At 53.5% G+C, this 15,618-nt stretch overlaps 1 protein-coding gene across 1 annotated transcript in view; it reads right to left on the bottom strand.

Moving 5' to 3' along the window:
* Positions 1-4,488: 4,488 nt before the first annotated feature.
* Positions 4,489-15,618, bottom strand: part of COL5A3 (collagen type V alpha 3 chain) — a gene marked incomplete at its 5' end in the record, with an annotated part of 36,675 nt that continues 25,545 nt past the window's right edge. The window contains 19 exons of the mRNA XM_081091080.1: positions 4,489-5,430; positions 5,517-5,756; positions 7,658-7,726; positions 9,176-9,288; positions 9,368-9,584; positions 10,531-10,584; positions 11,399-11,434; positions 11,512-11,565; positions 11,822-11,929; positions 12,083-12,136; positions 12,587-12,640; positions 12,807-12,914; positions 13,091-13,144; positions 13,334-13,387; positions 13,676-13,729; positions 13,984-14,037; positions 14,766-14,873; positions 15,385-15,438; positions 15,563-15,616. Of these exons, the coding sequence (XP_080947206.1) occupies positions 5,284-5,430; positions 5,517-5,756; positions 7,658-7,726; positions 9,176-9,288; positions 9,368-9,584; positions 10,531-10,584; positions 11,399-11,434; positions 11,512-11,565; positions 11,822-11,929; positions 12,083-12,136; positions 12,587-12,640; positions 12,807-12,914; positions 13,091-13,144; positions 13,334-13,387; positions 13,676-13,729; positions 13,984-14,037; positions 14,766-14,873; positions 15,385-15,438; positions 15,563-15,616 (1,686 nt within the window). The 3' untranslated portion in view covers positions 4,489-5,283. The remainder of the gene's footprint in view (positions 5,431-5,516; positions 5,757-7,657; positions 7,727-9,175; positions 9,289-9,367; positions 9,585-10,530; positions 10,585-11,398; positions 11,435-11,511; positions 11,566-11,821; positions 11,930-12,082; positions 12,137-12,586; positions 12,641-12,806; positions 12,915-13,090; positions 13,145-13,333; positions 13,388-13,675; positions 13,730-13,983; positions 14,038-14,765; positions 14,874-15,384; positions 15,439-15,562; positions 15,617-15,618) is intronic.

Genomic DNA, 15,618 nt, shown 5'->3' with positions numbered 1-15,618 from the left:
ATAATAAAAACCCTGGGTATAACACCACGACCCGAGGCTCGACCAACCAGAAGGAAGTCAGTCCTGCAGGGGTTGTCTTGGAAATGGCTGCACCCTCCCCGAGCTATTTCCAGGAGCTGTTTCAGGTAAGGGCAAGGTTTGAGGCAGAAACCCGCCCTCGAGCGCGGAGGCATATCTTTATAAAGTGTGCCGTGCCAGCACGGCCAAGGGTGAACCTGAGTGGGGGTGGCTGAAAGGCTTAGAAAAGACAGACAAGAGAATGAAAGCTGGGTCTCGGTGGGACGCTGCTTCTCTGAGAGACAGCAACCACGCCCACAGCTGTGTCTTTATTTTATAGCAGATGCCACGAGGCAAAGTAAGGGCGTGACCAAGATGTTTACAAACATTCTCCTGGGTTTCAATCCTACTCAACTACATGCATCTGAACTCTATCAAGCCTACATCACTCAGGCACGTGGGGCCACGTGTTTGGACCATAGATTCAAGCTTACAACTATAGCTGTTGGCTATAATTGTGCTGGGAGGGCCCTGCCCTCCAAGCTGGGGCTTGCACGTGGCCATGAGAGGACCATGCCCTCTCATCAGTCCAAGGCTTGAACCTGTCCAAAACACTGTAGCGGCTCCCCACAATAAAGTTTTAATACATTATATTAGAGGTCATGGTGGTACTGTTTTACCCACAGCGTCTACAGGAATTGCTGCAAATTTACTTCTTGGTGGAAGCACCTTTCATTCCCAATATAAATGACCAACTCGATTAAATGAAACTTCAATTTCTAGACTTGATATAAACAGTGAAGTGGCTAAAACTATTAAAAAGGCCCAACTTCTCATTATTGATGAATGCACCATGGCATCTGGTAGTGCTATAAACACCATAGACAGATTACTAAGAGAAATTATGAATTTGAGTGTTGTATTTGGTGGGAAAGTTCTCCTTCTTGGAGGGGATTTTCGACAATGTTTCAGTATTGTACCACATGCTATGGGATCAGCCATAGTACAGACGAGTTTAAAGTACTGTAATGTTTGGGGATGTTTCAGAAAGTTGTCTCTTAAAACAAATATGAGATCAGAGGATTCTGCTTATAGTGAATAGTTAGTAAAACTTGGAGATGGCAAACTTGATAGCAGTTTTCATTTAGGAATGGATATTATTGAAATCCCCTGTGAAATGATTTGTAATGGATCTATTATTGAAGCTACCTTTGGAAATACTATATCTATAGATAATATTAAAAATATATCTAAACGTGCAATTCTTTGTCCAAAAAATGAGCACGTTCAGAAATTCAATGAAGAAATTTTGGATATACTCGATGGAGATTTTCACACATATTTGAGTGATGATTCCGTTGATTTCACAGATGAGGCTGAAAAGGAAAATTTTCCCATCGAATTTCTTAATAGTATTACTCCTTTGGGAATGCCGTGCCATAAATTAAAATTGAAAGTGGATGCAATCATCATGCTATTGAGAAATCTTAATAGTAAATGGGGTCTTTGTAATGGTATCAGATTTATTATCAAAAGATTATGACCTAACATTATCGAAGCTGAAGTATTAACAGGATCTGCAGAGGGAGAGGTTGTTCTGATTCCAAGAATTGATTTGTCCCCATCTGACACTGGCCTCCAATTTAAATTGATTCAATGACAGTTTCCCGTGATGACAGCATTTGTGATGACTATTAATAAATCACAAGGACAAACTCTAGACAGAGTAGGCATATTCCTACCTGAACCTGTTTTCGTACATGGTCAGTTATAGGTTGCTTTCTCTCGAGTTCAAAGAGCATGTGACGTTGAAGTTAAAGTTCTAAATACTTCAGCACAAGGGAAATTAGTCAAGCACTCTGAAAGTGTTTTCACTCTTAATGTGGTGTACAGGGAGATATTAGAATAAGTTTAATCACTTTATCAGTCATTGTTTGCATCACTGTTGTTTTTATATCATGCTTTTGTTTTTTTCATATCATGTTTTTGTCGTTTTGTATCATGCCTCTGTTGTTATATCCTTCTGTTACTGTTTATTTATTTATTATTTAATATATAAATAATACATTTATATATTATTTTCACATACATTTTACTAATTTCCTTTCATCTCTTACACTTCTATTATAGAGAAAGGGCAAATAGCAATATTAAAATATTTCCGCTAATTAATTCCCTTTTAATGTGCACAAATTTCGTGCACCAGGTTACTAGTTTATATAGAATTATCATCTCCTTCAGGAGTAATATTCTGAGGGCAGCAACTACATCTGTCCCTAGCATCTGGAACAGTGCTTGGCACTGAGTAAACACTCAATAGAATGAAACAAATGAGTGTGTGATGAGTGAACTCATCAATCAACCTTGGGACATCAACACTCTTCAAGGCAGTAAGATTCTTCATGACATTTATTGCATAAGGGAATCCAAGACAATTACTCAGGTGACCTTAGTGGATCCGGTGTCAGGAGAAGTAGGGTAAGCTCCGGGTTTGGGGAAAGCACTCCCCCCAACCTACAACCTCTACCCACCCAACCTCACCTGACCCAATTCAACACACATGCTCTCCATCACTCCTACCTCAATTCAACAATCTCCATTACCTGGTGAATGGGTAGACAAAATGAAATACTGTCTATATATATAAAAGCCTAAGTGAATGAACGACCAATCAACTGCTCAACGCAGGAGCTGCCCCTGGTGGTCAGTGCACTCTCACAGCCAACCTCCCGTGGCCGGCCAACCTCCCGCGGTCCCTCCCCCCCAGTTGGCCAGCCCCAATTGGCCCCAACTGCTGGCCAGGACAAGGTATCCCACCGATGCACGAATTCATGCACAGGGCCTCTAGTTCAACAACAAAAGGAATGAAGTATTGATGCATACTGCAGCATGAGCCTTAAAACAATGATGCTAAATGAAAGAAGCCAGACACAAAGGGCCACAGAGTGTAAGATGCCATTTACATGGCATGTCCAACATAGGCTAGTCCATAGAGACAGGAAGATTAGTGGTTGCCTACTGCTGAGAGGTTTGGAGGAAATGAGAGTGGCTGCTAATGGATACAGGATTTCTTTCTGAGGTGAGGAAAATGTTCTAAAATCGATCGTGGTGATGGTTTCACCCGTCTGTGAATGTACTAAAAACCATTAATTGTATACTTCAAATGAGTGAATTATGTGGTATTGAATTACATCTTAATAAATGAAAAACTCAACCCAACATCTAATCCCCAATTCAAGCCACCTCAGACTCAACTCTCATCTTAACTGATTCCAGCTTGACTTATCAAACTGACAATTCCCACTCCCTACCCATAGCAACTGCTACTTACCTCTACTCGGTTCATCCTACATCTCAAAGCAACCCTAATTCAATTTAATCCAACTCCAAACCCTGAACTCAATCCACTCATTGTCCATCCTCCACCTCAACAAATATCGTCACAACCCCAGCCTCATTCAACTCACTCCAAACCAACCTCCAGTTCAACTCATCCTCAACCCATTTTCAACCCCTAAATTCCAGCCCCAAACTCACTTCAAGGCTCAACTCCTAATTCATTTCTCTTCACCTCCAACTCATCCTGACTTGCTACCCAGACCTTTGACATCTAGTCCTTTCATTTCAAATCAAAACCACATCCCATGTCATCTCTCCATGTATCCCCTCAGCTCAAGCCAGTGTCTCCAGGACTAATCAAGATTAACATGGAGATCTTCCTTTCTTCCCTTCTTTCTTCCTTTCTTCCCTTCTTTCTTCCTTTCTTCCTTTCTTCCTTCCTTCCTTCCTTTCTCCCTCCATTCCTTCCTCCCTTCTCTCCTTCCCTCCCGCCCTCTCCTCTTTTCTTTCTTTTTTCTTTTTATATGTTTTATTGACTTTTTACAGAGAGGAAGGGAGAGGGATAGAGAGAAACATCGAGGAGAGAGAAACATCGATCAGTTGCCTCCTGCACACTCCCCACTTGGGATGTGCCCGCAACCATGGTACATGTCCTTGACTGGAATCGAACCTGGGACCCTTGAGTCTGCAGGCCGACGCTCTATCCACTGAGCCAAACAGGTCAGGGCTCTTTTTTCAAGTTTGATGCCTTCCTAATGGGTTCACATTTTTCCCAGCTTTACTGAGATATAATTGACATATATAACATAAAAGATGTAAGTCTAAGGGGACAGTGTGTTGATCCGCATATATATATTGCAAAAAGATTCACTAACACCTGCATTACATCACATAATTATTCTTTATTTTTTTTTGTGGTGAGAAAAGTTAAGATCTACTCTCTTAGAGATCTAGCTATTTTCAACTTTTCCTGAGTTAATAAACAGGCCCACCACCTCCAGTGAGTCCCATTAGAATTGGGTTCCCCCACCCCCTCAAACCACCTCCACCAAACAACACGATTAAGATAGGTGATGGCAATACCTCAGGTGACACCACAGACAGACCCTAAGAAAGATGCGGGCAGCACCAGATGAAGGACACAGACAGGGACACAGTTCAGTGGTTTATTCTCAGACTTGAGAAGCCAATGATGCCCTGGGGAGGTGTGGGGAGGGGGTCATGCTAGAATCTCTCTCATCATATCCCAGCCTTCTGTGAGGAGGAAGCAGATTAAATACATAACAGAGGGGATTTTCCCTTTTAATACAGATCCCGGTATAAATAGGACAGCACCATTAGGATCCTGATTCACCCCGCATCTTGGTCCCCCAGCCATCTGGCTTGGTGAGATATGAGGGGGCCTGCATTCAGAGCTGGGCTGAGGCAGCCAAAGGGATACACAGCTCAGTCCAGGCTAGTCTCCCTTCCCTCTGTGGTCTGACTTCAGTTCCTTCTCTCTGAACCCACCTGACAAGAGGAATGAGGGGAGGGGCCCAGCCTGGGATCAGGAGACGTCCAGTGCTTAACTAGGGGCAAGGGTAGCACCAAAGGGTGTTGGGGCACTGCCTGAGAAGGGAAAGACAGGGGTGGGGGCACTCAGCTCTGAATTAGAAGTTCGTGCGTGGGGGACCCGGGTGGGAGTGGTGGGTGGAATGGGCAGGGAGGGGAGAAAGACTGCATCACTCCAGCGGGGGCGGGGGGGATCGGGGGGAGAGGCTGGACTCCTGGGCCAGGGGAGTCCAGCCCGCAGCCCCGGGAGTGGAGAAGGGACATGGTCTGACCATGACGAGCAGACTTCCCTCTGGTCACAGGCACAGGAGACGATAATTATGGCGGCTTCAAAGCCTCAGCACCAAGTGCGCCCCAGCTGGGGCTCCCTCGCGGCCCCGCCCGCGCCCCAGGCGCTCAGCTGCTGAAGCAGACGGGCCCCAGCTCAAACCCGAACTTCTGGTTGGTCTGGCCGAAATCGGTGGCCGCCACGTCCCACAGGGGCAGAAAGCCCGCGCGGGAAGAGCTGAACTCCAGGAGGGTTTGGGTCTGTCCCTTGCGGAGCTGGCGGGGGAAGACACAGACGGGGAGTCAGGGGGGCGGGGAGCGACGCCCCTCCCTGCCCGGCCAGCCCTGCCCCTCCCCCTTACCCGGCAGCCGTCATAAGGGACAGTGACGGTGGCTGCTGCCGTCTGGTTGAAGGACAGCTCCTGTCCGTTGGTCCCCAGGAAGCGAAGGGCGCGGCCGTGGTCGCCGGCGGCCTCATCCAGCCAGGCAGCCGCGTTCTGGCAGGAGTAGGCAAAGCTCTGGCGGGCGCGGGCGCTCAGCAGCTTCAGGAAGGTCAGCTGCACCACGTTCACCGGGGACCCGTCGGCGTCCACATAGGAGAACTGGGGTGGGACAGGGCAGCCGGTGAGGGCGCCCCCTGCGCCCCGCCATCCGGCCACTCTTCGCTCTCCGGTGAGCCCCTGGGCATGGCGGCTACTGAGCGCTGAAAATGTGGCTGGTGAGCCCTGGCCCGTGGCTCAGGGGTTAGAGCAGGGGCCCATGCCCTGAAGGGTCTCGGGTTGGATTCCTGGTCAAGGGCATGTACCCGGGTTGCAGGTTCGCTCCCCGCCCCCCAGTCAAGGAGCAGGTGGTGGAGGCCTGTGCAGAAGGCACCCGGTCCATGTGTCTCTCTCACATCGATGTTTCTCTCTCTCTCTTTCTCCCCCTCCTTCTCTCCCTCCCACTGTCTCTGAAAAGCAATGGAAGAAATATCTTCAGTTGAGAGCATTAACCAAAAAGAAAAATGTGACAGACTGAGAAACTATTTTTTAACTGTGTTTGTTTAATTTTAATTTTTAACTTAATTATTTAATTCAAATTCTTCACTTAAATTCGTGACTCTTAACTTAGCCTCCACCCAGTTATCGGAAAGCTTAGGCTTGGAACAAACTGACTATGGGGGTCTACTTTCGCAGCTGCAGGTTTTATGAAATGTAAGTATAGATGGAGCATTTCCAATGAAATTTAGCTTCCAGGTTACAATGTCCTGTGAAGGTAAAACTTCTATTTAAAAAAAAAATGTAAAATGCCTCCACGATCTTCATATTGCTCTGCCAATATTCTGGATATGTTGGGTTAAATAAAGTATATTATGCATATGTCACTGGCTTGAGACAATGAGCTCCATAATGCAGCCTTCGACTTCCTTCTCTTTCCTGTCTTATTTCCACATCCCCCGACTGATATTTTCTGGAATCGCCTCCTAGATCTGAGAGGAATCCAAACCAAGAAACCGACTTACATTATACCACAGCTTTATTTGTTTCCTTGGACCGTCTGTTTCCTTGGTTATATTCCCAGGAGAATATCAACTTCATGAAGTCAAGAACTGTGTTTAATTTGCTGCCATGTTCCCAGTGCTTAGTATATAAATATACATTACATAAAGGAGTCCCAAACTGAACCCCAGATCCCTCGCCCCTTAAACCTGGTCTTCTCCCTTACGTACCTCGGCGCCTCATCAGACATCCTATTCCCCAATCAGGAACCTGGGCAGGCCTGTCTCCTCCCGCCCCTGCAGCTCATCAAGGACAAGGTCCTATTAGCTTGCCCTCTTTGCTTTTGTTCCAAGTCACGCTCTCCTCTCTATCCCCATAGCACCAGCCCCAGCCTGGATCCTCTCCTCACTCTCCTGGATCAGCACATCCGTCTCTTCCTGGTCTCCCAGGCTCCAGTCTCAACAACCAGCACCAGCAGCCCCAGAGGCATTTCTCTAACACAGAGATGTGATCTGGGCCCCTCCCTCACTTAAACATGCCCCATGGCTCCCTACGGCCCCAGCTCTTTCTGGGGAGATGGGCCTCGCCTCCACCCACCTCCCAGCCTCTCCTCTAACCACATTCCCCCTTGCACTCCCTAAAGCAGAGCACGTGGCTTTTCCTTCTTTAAATTCACCAGGCCCTCTCTTGACTCTGGGCCTTTGCACATGCTGTTCCCTTGCTTGCAACACTTTTCCTTGTCCCCCTGAACTTGCTAACCCAGCTCACTCTTTTGGTCTCAGCTGAGCTGTGACTTCGCCCAGGGAGCCTCAGGTCCTTCCAGCACTGACTCTGGTTTCCACCAAGCCCCTTGCTTCCCCCACCACACATCTGATGCTGCCCCACCCCCCTCCCTCCCCAGCCTACAGCTCACCAACAAGGCACGTCTGTCCTGTTCCTCTCACCCCTCGTAGCCCCTCTCCCAACACCGCACGCTGGTTCCCGCACTTTTCATGCCATCTGCCCCCTCGCCTTCGGCAACTCACCTTCTTCCCTCGACGGAATGTGCTGTACCAGCTTCCCGGCTTCTCCTTGGACCAGGAAGCCAGCTTCACCTGGGAAAGGGCGGGAGGGTCAGTAGCAGGCGCCCACCATGTCCTTTCTGCATCTACCTCCCATCCATGAAGGCTGCAGGTTGTATCTGGGACTGACGGGCCGTTGTCTGGCCATGGGAGTGGGCTTGGCTGGTGCACAGGGCAAGGCCCAAGGGGAGGGGACCCCGCGCTCTGAGGCAGCCCTCAACTGATGGCTGACAAGAGGTGATGAGGTGGTGGCTAATGCCCCAGCTTCCCCTCTGCCCAGGTGGGCCAGCTTCCAGGTGCCTCTACCCTGTTTCCCAGAAGTCCTCAGCGGAACCGAACCTTGGGTGCTCACTGGTGACATATTAACAATACCAGCTGCCTCTCTCCATTCCTCTCGCATCCCCCTGTCCCCTCCTGCTGCCTCCTGGGATCACCCCCCCCCCCAATAAATGACTTGTCCACAGTCTGGGGAACCCAAACCTAGAACCTTCCTCACTCCCTCTCCAGCTTCTGTCTGAGCAGGAGGAAGGTGAGCTGGTGTGGGATCAGGCCTGGGATGTCAGCAACTGTGTAGAGATCAAGTCCTGCATTCCAGCCCCTGTACCTAGGAGGTCTGAGTGCCGCTAACCCAGGACTCTGACCAGTTAAAAATAATAATACATCAGAAGAACATTACTATGCACTTTTGCAGGTCCTATGCTGGCTGCGTGTTTTACCTGCAGTAGAGATATTAGCGCGAAGCCAGTGTTTAATGAGTATTTCCTAATACGGGCATCGGTACTGCGATTGCACAGCCACCCTGTGGGGTTGGTGCTTGCTTATGCCCATTTTACAGATTAAAACACTGAGGTGACAGGCTCCGATTCCAAGCCAGGTGGTCCAGGGCTGGTGCTGCTCGCCCTCTTCTAAGCCTGGTGCTCGGTGTGAGAGGCGGTTGGCTCAGAGCTGCCTGAGGGAGGAGCCCAGGATTCTGGGGGACCAGCTGACCTCACCTCTCAGCCTGCAGCCTGGAGGACAGTGAGCCCACGGGGCCTTAAGATAGCAGGTCAGAGGAGGCAGTAGCCTGGTGGTTAAGGGCTGGGGCTCTGGGGGCAGACTGTCATGGGTAATCTGGTCACCTCTCTGTGCCTCGGTTTCCCTGTCTGGAGGATGAAGACAGAACTAACACAGCTGGTGGTTGGGCTCAGTGAGTGAATGCATCTAAGTTACTAGAACGGGCCTGGCACGGTCTGGGCAAGCTCCGTACAAGCGGGGGATGTGTGTGTGTGTGGGGGGGGGGGGGGGGGGAGGGAGTTTGTCCTCCGTTGCAGCCCCAGCACGTGGCACACTAGATGCTCCATAAACGTGGGTTGCGGGAAGGCTACGCTCCCTGACGAAGCCTGTGCGGGGGCGGGAGGCGGAGCAGCCCTTCCCGGTGGCGGGAGGATGGGGCGGGACCCGGTCCCCGTTCCTCCGCCCACCGTCGCCCCCAGAGGCACTCACGGTCTCAAACTTCTTGTCGGGGTAGAGGCAGGTCTCTCCTCCCGCCGTGAAGTTGCAGAAGACCCTGAGAGCGTCCCGCGCGCAGCCCTGGTTGGGGTCGATCCAGTATTCCCCTGCGCAGAGCCGGGGGCGGGTGAGGGGCGGGGGAGGGCGGCCCCACGCTCCCCGCCCGCCGGCCGGGCAGGACCTCACCATCCGGCAGGTGCGGGTGGTTGCGGTGTAGCTCGCCGCACACGAGCCCCGGGCGCTGGGCAGTGCCGGGCGGGCGCCGCAGCTGCTCCAGCTCCAAGCTCAGCGACGTGAGAGAGGCCAGCACCTCCTCCAGGCCGCCCTCCGGGGCCTCCAGCACCCGCGGGCCGGGGACCGAGCGGCGGCGCCGGCGCAGCCCGTGCAGCTCCGCGGGCGGACCCTGAGCAGAGGTGGGGAGGGAGAGCAGAGACCAGGGCGGGAGAGACAGGGAGGGACGCGGAGGCAGAGAGACAAGGGCGGGAGAGAGGAGAAAGGTGAGGGAGAGTCAGAGGAGAGTCAGGCAGAACAGGGACAGGGGGAGGTGGAGACAGAGACCCACAGGCGGGACAAGACAGAGAACGCAGAGTTGGGAGAGATAGAAGTACAGGAGAGAGAGAGAGAGAGAGAGAGAGAGAGAGAGAGAGAGAGAGAGAGAGAGAGAGAGAGAAGTATTTGAGACAAAGACAGAGAAAGGCCAGGAGAGACAGAAGAGTTGGGGAGAGAGACAGGGAGGGAGGATGGATTGGAGAGAAGACGCAGTCGGTGTTCCATGGTTACCCCCTGATCTCTCCACACACAGCCAGATCCGTCTTCAGCTTTCAGAGCATCTGCCTCCTGAACATCTGGCGGGTGCTCTGCCTCCCCTGAACTTCTGGTGGATGCCCTGCCTCCCCTGAACATCTGGTGGGTGCCCTGCCTCCCCTGAACATCTGGTAGGTGCCCTGCCTCCCTGGACATCTGGCGGGTGCCCTGCCTCCCCTGAACATCTGGCGGGTGCCCTGCCTCCCTGAACATCTGGCGGGTGCCCTGCCTCCCTGAACATCTGGCGGGTGCCCTGCCTCCCTGAACATCTGGCGGGTGCCCTGCCTCCCCTGAACATCTGGTGGGTGCCCTGCCTCCCCTGAACATCTGGTAGGTGCCCTGCCTCCCTGGACATCTGGCGGGTGCCCTGCCTCCCCTGAACATCTGGCGGGTGCCCTGCCTCCCTGAACATCTGGCGGGTGCCCTGCCTCCCCTGAACATCTGGTGGGTGCCCTGCCTCCCCTGAACACCTGGGTGCCCCACCTCATTCTGAGCACTGGGAGAACCAGTGGGTACACTCCAACCCTCATCCCTGGGGAACTTACCGGGGGACCCGGGGGGCCTGGAGGGCCAGTGTCTCCACGGGGGCCCAGAGATCCCTGTAGGGAGAAACCACTTGGGAGTAAACTCTGTCTATGGAGACCCCTTCCTGCCAACACATGTATGTATGCGCGCACACACACACAGACACACAGACACACAGACACACACAAAGAGACACACACACACAGAGACACACACACACAGAGACACACACAGACACACACAGACACACAGACAGACACACACACACACAGAGACACACACACAGAGAGACACACAGAGACACGCACATAGACACACACACACAGACACACACACAGACACACAGAGAGACACACAGACACACACACACAGAGAGACACACACACAGACACACAGAGAGACACACACAGACACACAGAGACACACACAGACACAGACAGACACGCACAGAGACACACAGAGACACACACACAGAGAGACACACAGAGACACGCACATAGACACACACACAGAGACACACACACAGAGACACACACAATCACAGACACACACACACACACACAGCCCTAGGGCAGGGACATGCAACTTCCAGCACCAAGAATAAAGCACGCATTTTCCTTCCATGTTTTAACGACTCTGAAATCAGCATCTTAACCTCTCTGGCAGGTCACAGTTCTTTGGCAGAATTGTTTTCGTCTATAGCCGTTTATAAAATAAGGGTGTATCTTACAGCTGATGGCATCTTAGATTTGATGAAGTACCATGGTAGGTGTTGAATGTGTGACTGAATGACTAGACAAATGAATGAATGCAAAGGAATTGAGGGTTCCGGTGCGCTGGAGGGGTGGAGAACTGAAATAGGGGAGCCCGGGGAGAGGGAGTACTTACCGGCCCCCCCTTTGAGCCCTTCTGTCCCAGAGGGCCCTGTGGGGGAGAGACAGAGAGATGGAGTCCTGGCGGCTCACCATGGTGACCCCACCTCACCGACCCTTCATACTCACTGCCACGCCTGGGGGCCCAGGGGGGCCCAGGGAGCCACTGGGGCCCGGGAGACCCTGGAGAAAGGACAGCAGGGTCATCACTGACAGGATTCATCTCCGTGACCCAGAACAGCCTCCAGTTCCCTCAAGACACAGCCTCAGCCTCCAAGCTCCCAGATAGGCCCCCATTTTCCCCAGACACAACCCCTAGCATTCCAGACCCAGGCTTCCCTCACCCCCACAGTCTACAGACAAGCCCACCTATGCCCCCAACTGTCCCGCCCCCTCCTTCGAACACATTCTTCCCACTTGGGGCAGGACATACACTCACCGGTTCTCCCTTGGGGCCAGGAGGGCCCTGCACGCCTGGCAGCCCCTGATCCCCTTTCTCACCAGCCTCCCCAGGGGCGCCAATGAGGCCAATCAATCCGATGTGGCCCTGGAGGACACAGGAGGCGTGTGGGGAGGGAGAAAAGGGGGTGCGGGGAGGTTTTCTCCTAGAGCCTTGGGGCAATGCATTTGGGGAACAGAGGAGACCCCATGGGAATGGAGGTAAATGAGGGAGGGGGATAATGGAAGGAGGTATTCTTACCTTTTCCCCCTTGAGGCCAGCATCTCCCTTCAGCCCTGGGAGGCCAGAGGGCCCCTGCAGGGGGAAGGAGAATCAGTTGCTGAGACTCAAACATAAAATCTTAAGATTTTATGCGGATGATGGCGGGTGGTCAAATGGGAAATTTCCCAGACTTCACAGGGAATTACCAGGGATGTGCTCATGGGGCTGGTCAAGAGGGAGGAGGGGTGACAAGGGGTAATGAAGGGTTTGGCTGGAGGATGGCCAATATGGGTGCTCAGTGGTGGAGATCCTGACCCCGTGGTGGCCAGTGTAGACTATCAAGACTGATGGTCATGCTGGCCTGTAGAGATGGAGGGGCACTGTGGTCAGTGTAGACCACCAAGGTACGTGGTCAGGATAGATCGTATGCATGGTCAGGGGAGACCTGCAGATAGTCAGTGAGGGGCCATCAGCACCCACGGTCATTCGATGGTCACTGAGCAGTTCTTATGCCAGAGCCTTAGGGACACAGAAGTCTCTTACCAGGGGACCAGGAGGGCCTGTCTGTCCAGGAGGTCCCAGGAGGCCTGGTTCACCCTGGGATGAAACAGAACATGGGGAACTGCTCCCTGTCAGAACCCGGTGTGGACGCTCTCCCCCACCCAGGGCCAGCCCCTCCCGATTGTGATGAGAAATTAAAAGTGTGCGCACACAGGGGGGTCTGGTCCCACCCCCTCCCCACCCCTGTTCCCGCCCCACTCACCACAGGGCCAGGGATCCCGCGAAGACCCTCGGGCCCAGCATGTCCAGGGGGCCCTCGAGCCCCCACAGGGCCTGTCCTCCCTACGGGCCCATCAGGACCTGGCTCCCCCTAAAATAGATGGGGCAAGAGAGGGGGCAGAGAGTCAGGGTGCACCTGCCTCCTGACCGCTAACCAAGAATCTTCAGGGAGGGGGAGGGAACTGGGGCACCTGTGGCAGTCACCGGGCCCCTCCCCATTCTGATGGCCCAACTGCTGGCTGAGGGGTCAGGGCAGGGACCACTCACCTTGGCCCCTTTCTCCCCTTCTCTGCCTTCTGGACCCAGGCGGCCAGGAGGACCCTGAGAAGGGAGAGACCGTTAGAGGGGGTCCTTTAAGGATGAGTGGGAGGTTGTGTGAGTGAGTGGGGGCCTGTGGGGGTAGGGGGCTGGTGGGGGTGAGTGGGGGGGCTGAGGAGGTGAGTGGGGGCCTGTGGGGGTGAGTGGGATAAGGTTAGGGCCAGGGCAGCCAGGAGCCAGGTCATCACTCACCCTCTTTCCAGGGGACCCTGGGGGGCCGGGCTCCCCAGAAGCGCCAGGCGGACCCTGTGGAGGTTATAACACCAGGATAGAATTCGCTAGCATTGGTTGAGCATGACTACATTTCAGGATACCTTTGACCCAAAGCCAGCCTTACCCAAACATCACCCAGCACCAGCCATCTCCTGCTTCCTCCCTCAAGCGTCTCACATTCATGGTGAGGCCCCAGAGAGGCAAAGCAGGCACACCTACAGGGCCCTGGGTACCGCAGTAACGCACTCCTCTGGCCACCCAATGCGCCTACTCTCCAGCCCAGCCCCTTCTCCCAGCATCACATCCTGTTCCCTCACTCACCGGTCCTCCAACATCACCAGGGTCTCCCTTCTCCCCTGGGGGACCATCTAGACCCTGTGGTGGGAGGGAGGGAACAGCGTTGGGAGGGCTCATGGGGCACATGAGAATGTGGGGTGAGGCTGGGAGGATAATGAAGATTATTTGTTCCAGTGACCTTGTCTAGGTCCAGGGGGTGGGGACACGAGGACACCAGGTCTGTGGGTGTGAGTGGGGGCTTATGGGAGTAAGTTGGGGTGAGTGGGAACCTGTGGGGGTGAGTGGGGGTGAGAAATAGGGAATTTGATGGGGACAGGAAGGCTCACACCCACCGAAACTCCAGGGTCTCCAGGGGGTCCTAGATCTCCTGGGAGCCCTCTGGGGCCCTGGAACACAGAATGATGAGTAATCACATCTCAGAATTATTGCACATTCATTCATTCATCCATTCATTTAACAGATAAATGGTGCCGGGCACAGTTCTGGTTGCTGGGGATGCATGGTGAACAAAACACAACATTTCCGCCCCAGTAGAGAGAACATTCCAGTGGTTAATGGGGGCAGGTGCTGAGCTAAGAACCTGACATGCATCATCTCACTTCATCCTCCCAGCAGCCTCCCAGCTCAGGACGCACAAGTGGAACTGACCCAGAGGGACACAGCAGGGGGTGGGGTGGAGAGATCCAAATGGAGGTCCCCCTGACTCTGAAGCTCCTCACTGCCCTGCCACTGAGTGCCTCCCCGCCCCCCCGTCCCTCCACCCCCCCCCGTCCCCCCACCCCCCCCACCCCCCGCGACGCTGTGGCAGGAGGGTCTCAACCTCTCCCTGACGACAAATCCCACATCAGCGCCAAGCTCGACCTTGCCATTCCCAGCATGGTTAGAATGATTCCATGCGGAAGCAAGTGTCACCCCCCAATGACATATAACCACTGTATTTTCATGCTGATTCATTCATTCAATCAACCATTGAACCATTCATTCAGCCACGTTCTGGTTGCTCATAGAATCTGCACCCTGGAGGACAGGACGCCTGGCTGGAGGTTGCAGAGCCGGTTGGAGTAAACACGAGTGCCCCTCCCCCAGCTCCCCCTTCTCCTCCCCCAGGACTCACCACGTTCCCTTTGGCTCCATCTTCTCCAGGGGGGCCCTTCTTGCCTGGGGGTCCTGCCGCCCCAGATGGGCCTGTGTCCCCCTTTTCACCAACTTCTCCCTTGGGCCCCTTTGCAGAAACAGAAGTCAGAAGAGCCTGGACTCTCCAGGGGTCAAGGTTCGTATGCCTGGATTTAGGAATCGGGTGGTCTGGGATTTTCTTGGGGTCAGGGGTCAGAGTAGCCTAGACTTCCCAAGGGTGGGAAGTCAAGGGGATCTAGGACTTACAGGAGTCAGGGGTCAGGATAGAACAGTTGCCTAGAGGTCATGGGCAAGGTTGGTCTCTAGCCCATATGCCACCCTTCAGTGAATTAGAAAAGGGGTCCCCTGTGGGAAGCTCATCCCGAAGCCAGGGCTTATGTCAGACCCGGGCCCCCACCTACCCCTCGGCCCCACACCCTTGTGCAGTGTACAGCCTGTATGCAGCACTGCACCTCCAAGGCTCTATCATCAAGGTAGCCCGGGTGCCGACATGGGTCAGTGGGTGAGTTAGGACTCCCCAGAGGGCAAGGTGGCCTGAGATACCCAGCAACCAGGGGTTTCTTGGGATGGGTGCAGGGGCTCAGAAAATAGTCACTCACTGGGATGCCTGGGGCTCCTGGCAGCCCTGGGTCTCCAGCCTCCCCTGGCTCACCCTACGGGAGGCAAAGTGAGGGTTCAATGTTGGAAGACAGGGAAAGGCTCCCCGGGACAGCACCCCCAATCAGAAATGGCTGTGCCTCCCCAACCCTGTGTAGTCCACTGTCCTCTCTCTCTCACCTTCTCCCCCACAGCACCGGGCTGGCCGACTCCTCCACGCAGCCCTGGAGAGCCCT

Source organism: Myotis nattereri (genome assembly GCF_964212035.1).
Source record: "Myotis nattereri genome assembly, chromosome: 5".
Lineage (NCBI taxonomy): Eukaryota > Metazoa > Chordata > Mammalia > Chiroptera > Vespertilionidae > Myotis > Myotis nattereri.
The sequence above is the reverse complement of the archived record's forward strand: the minus strand, read 5'-3'. Positions and strand labels throughout refer to the sequence as shown.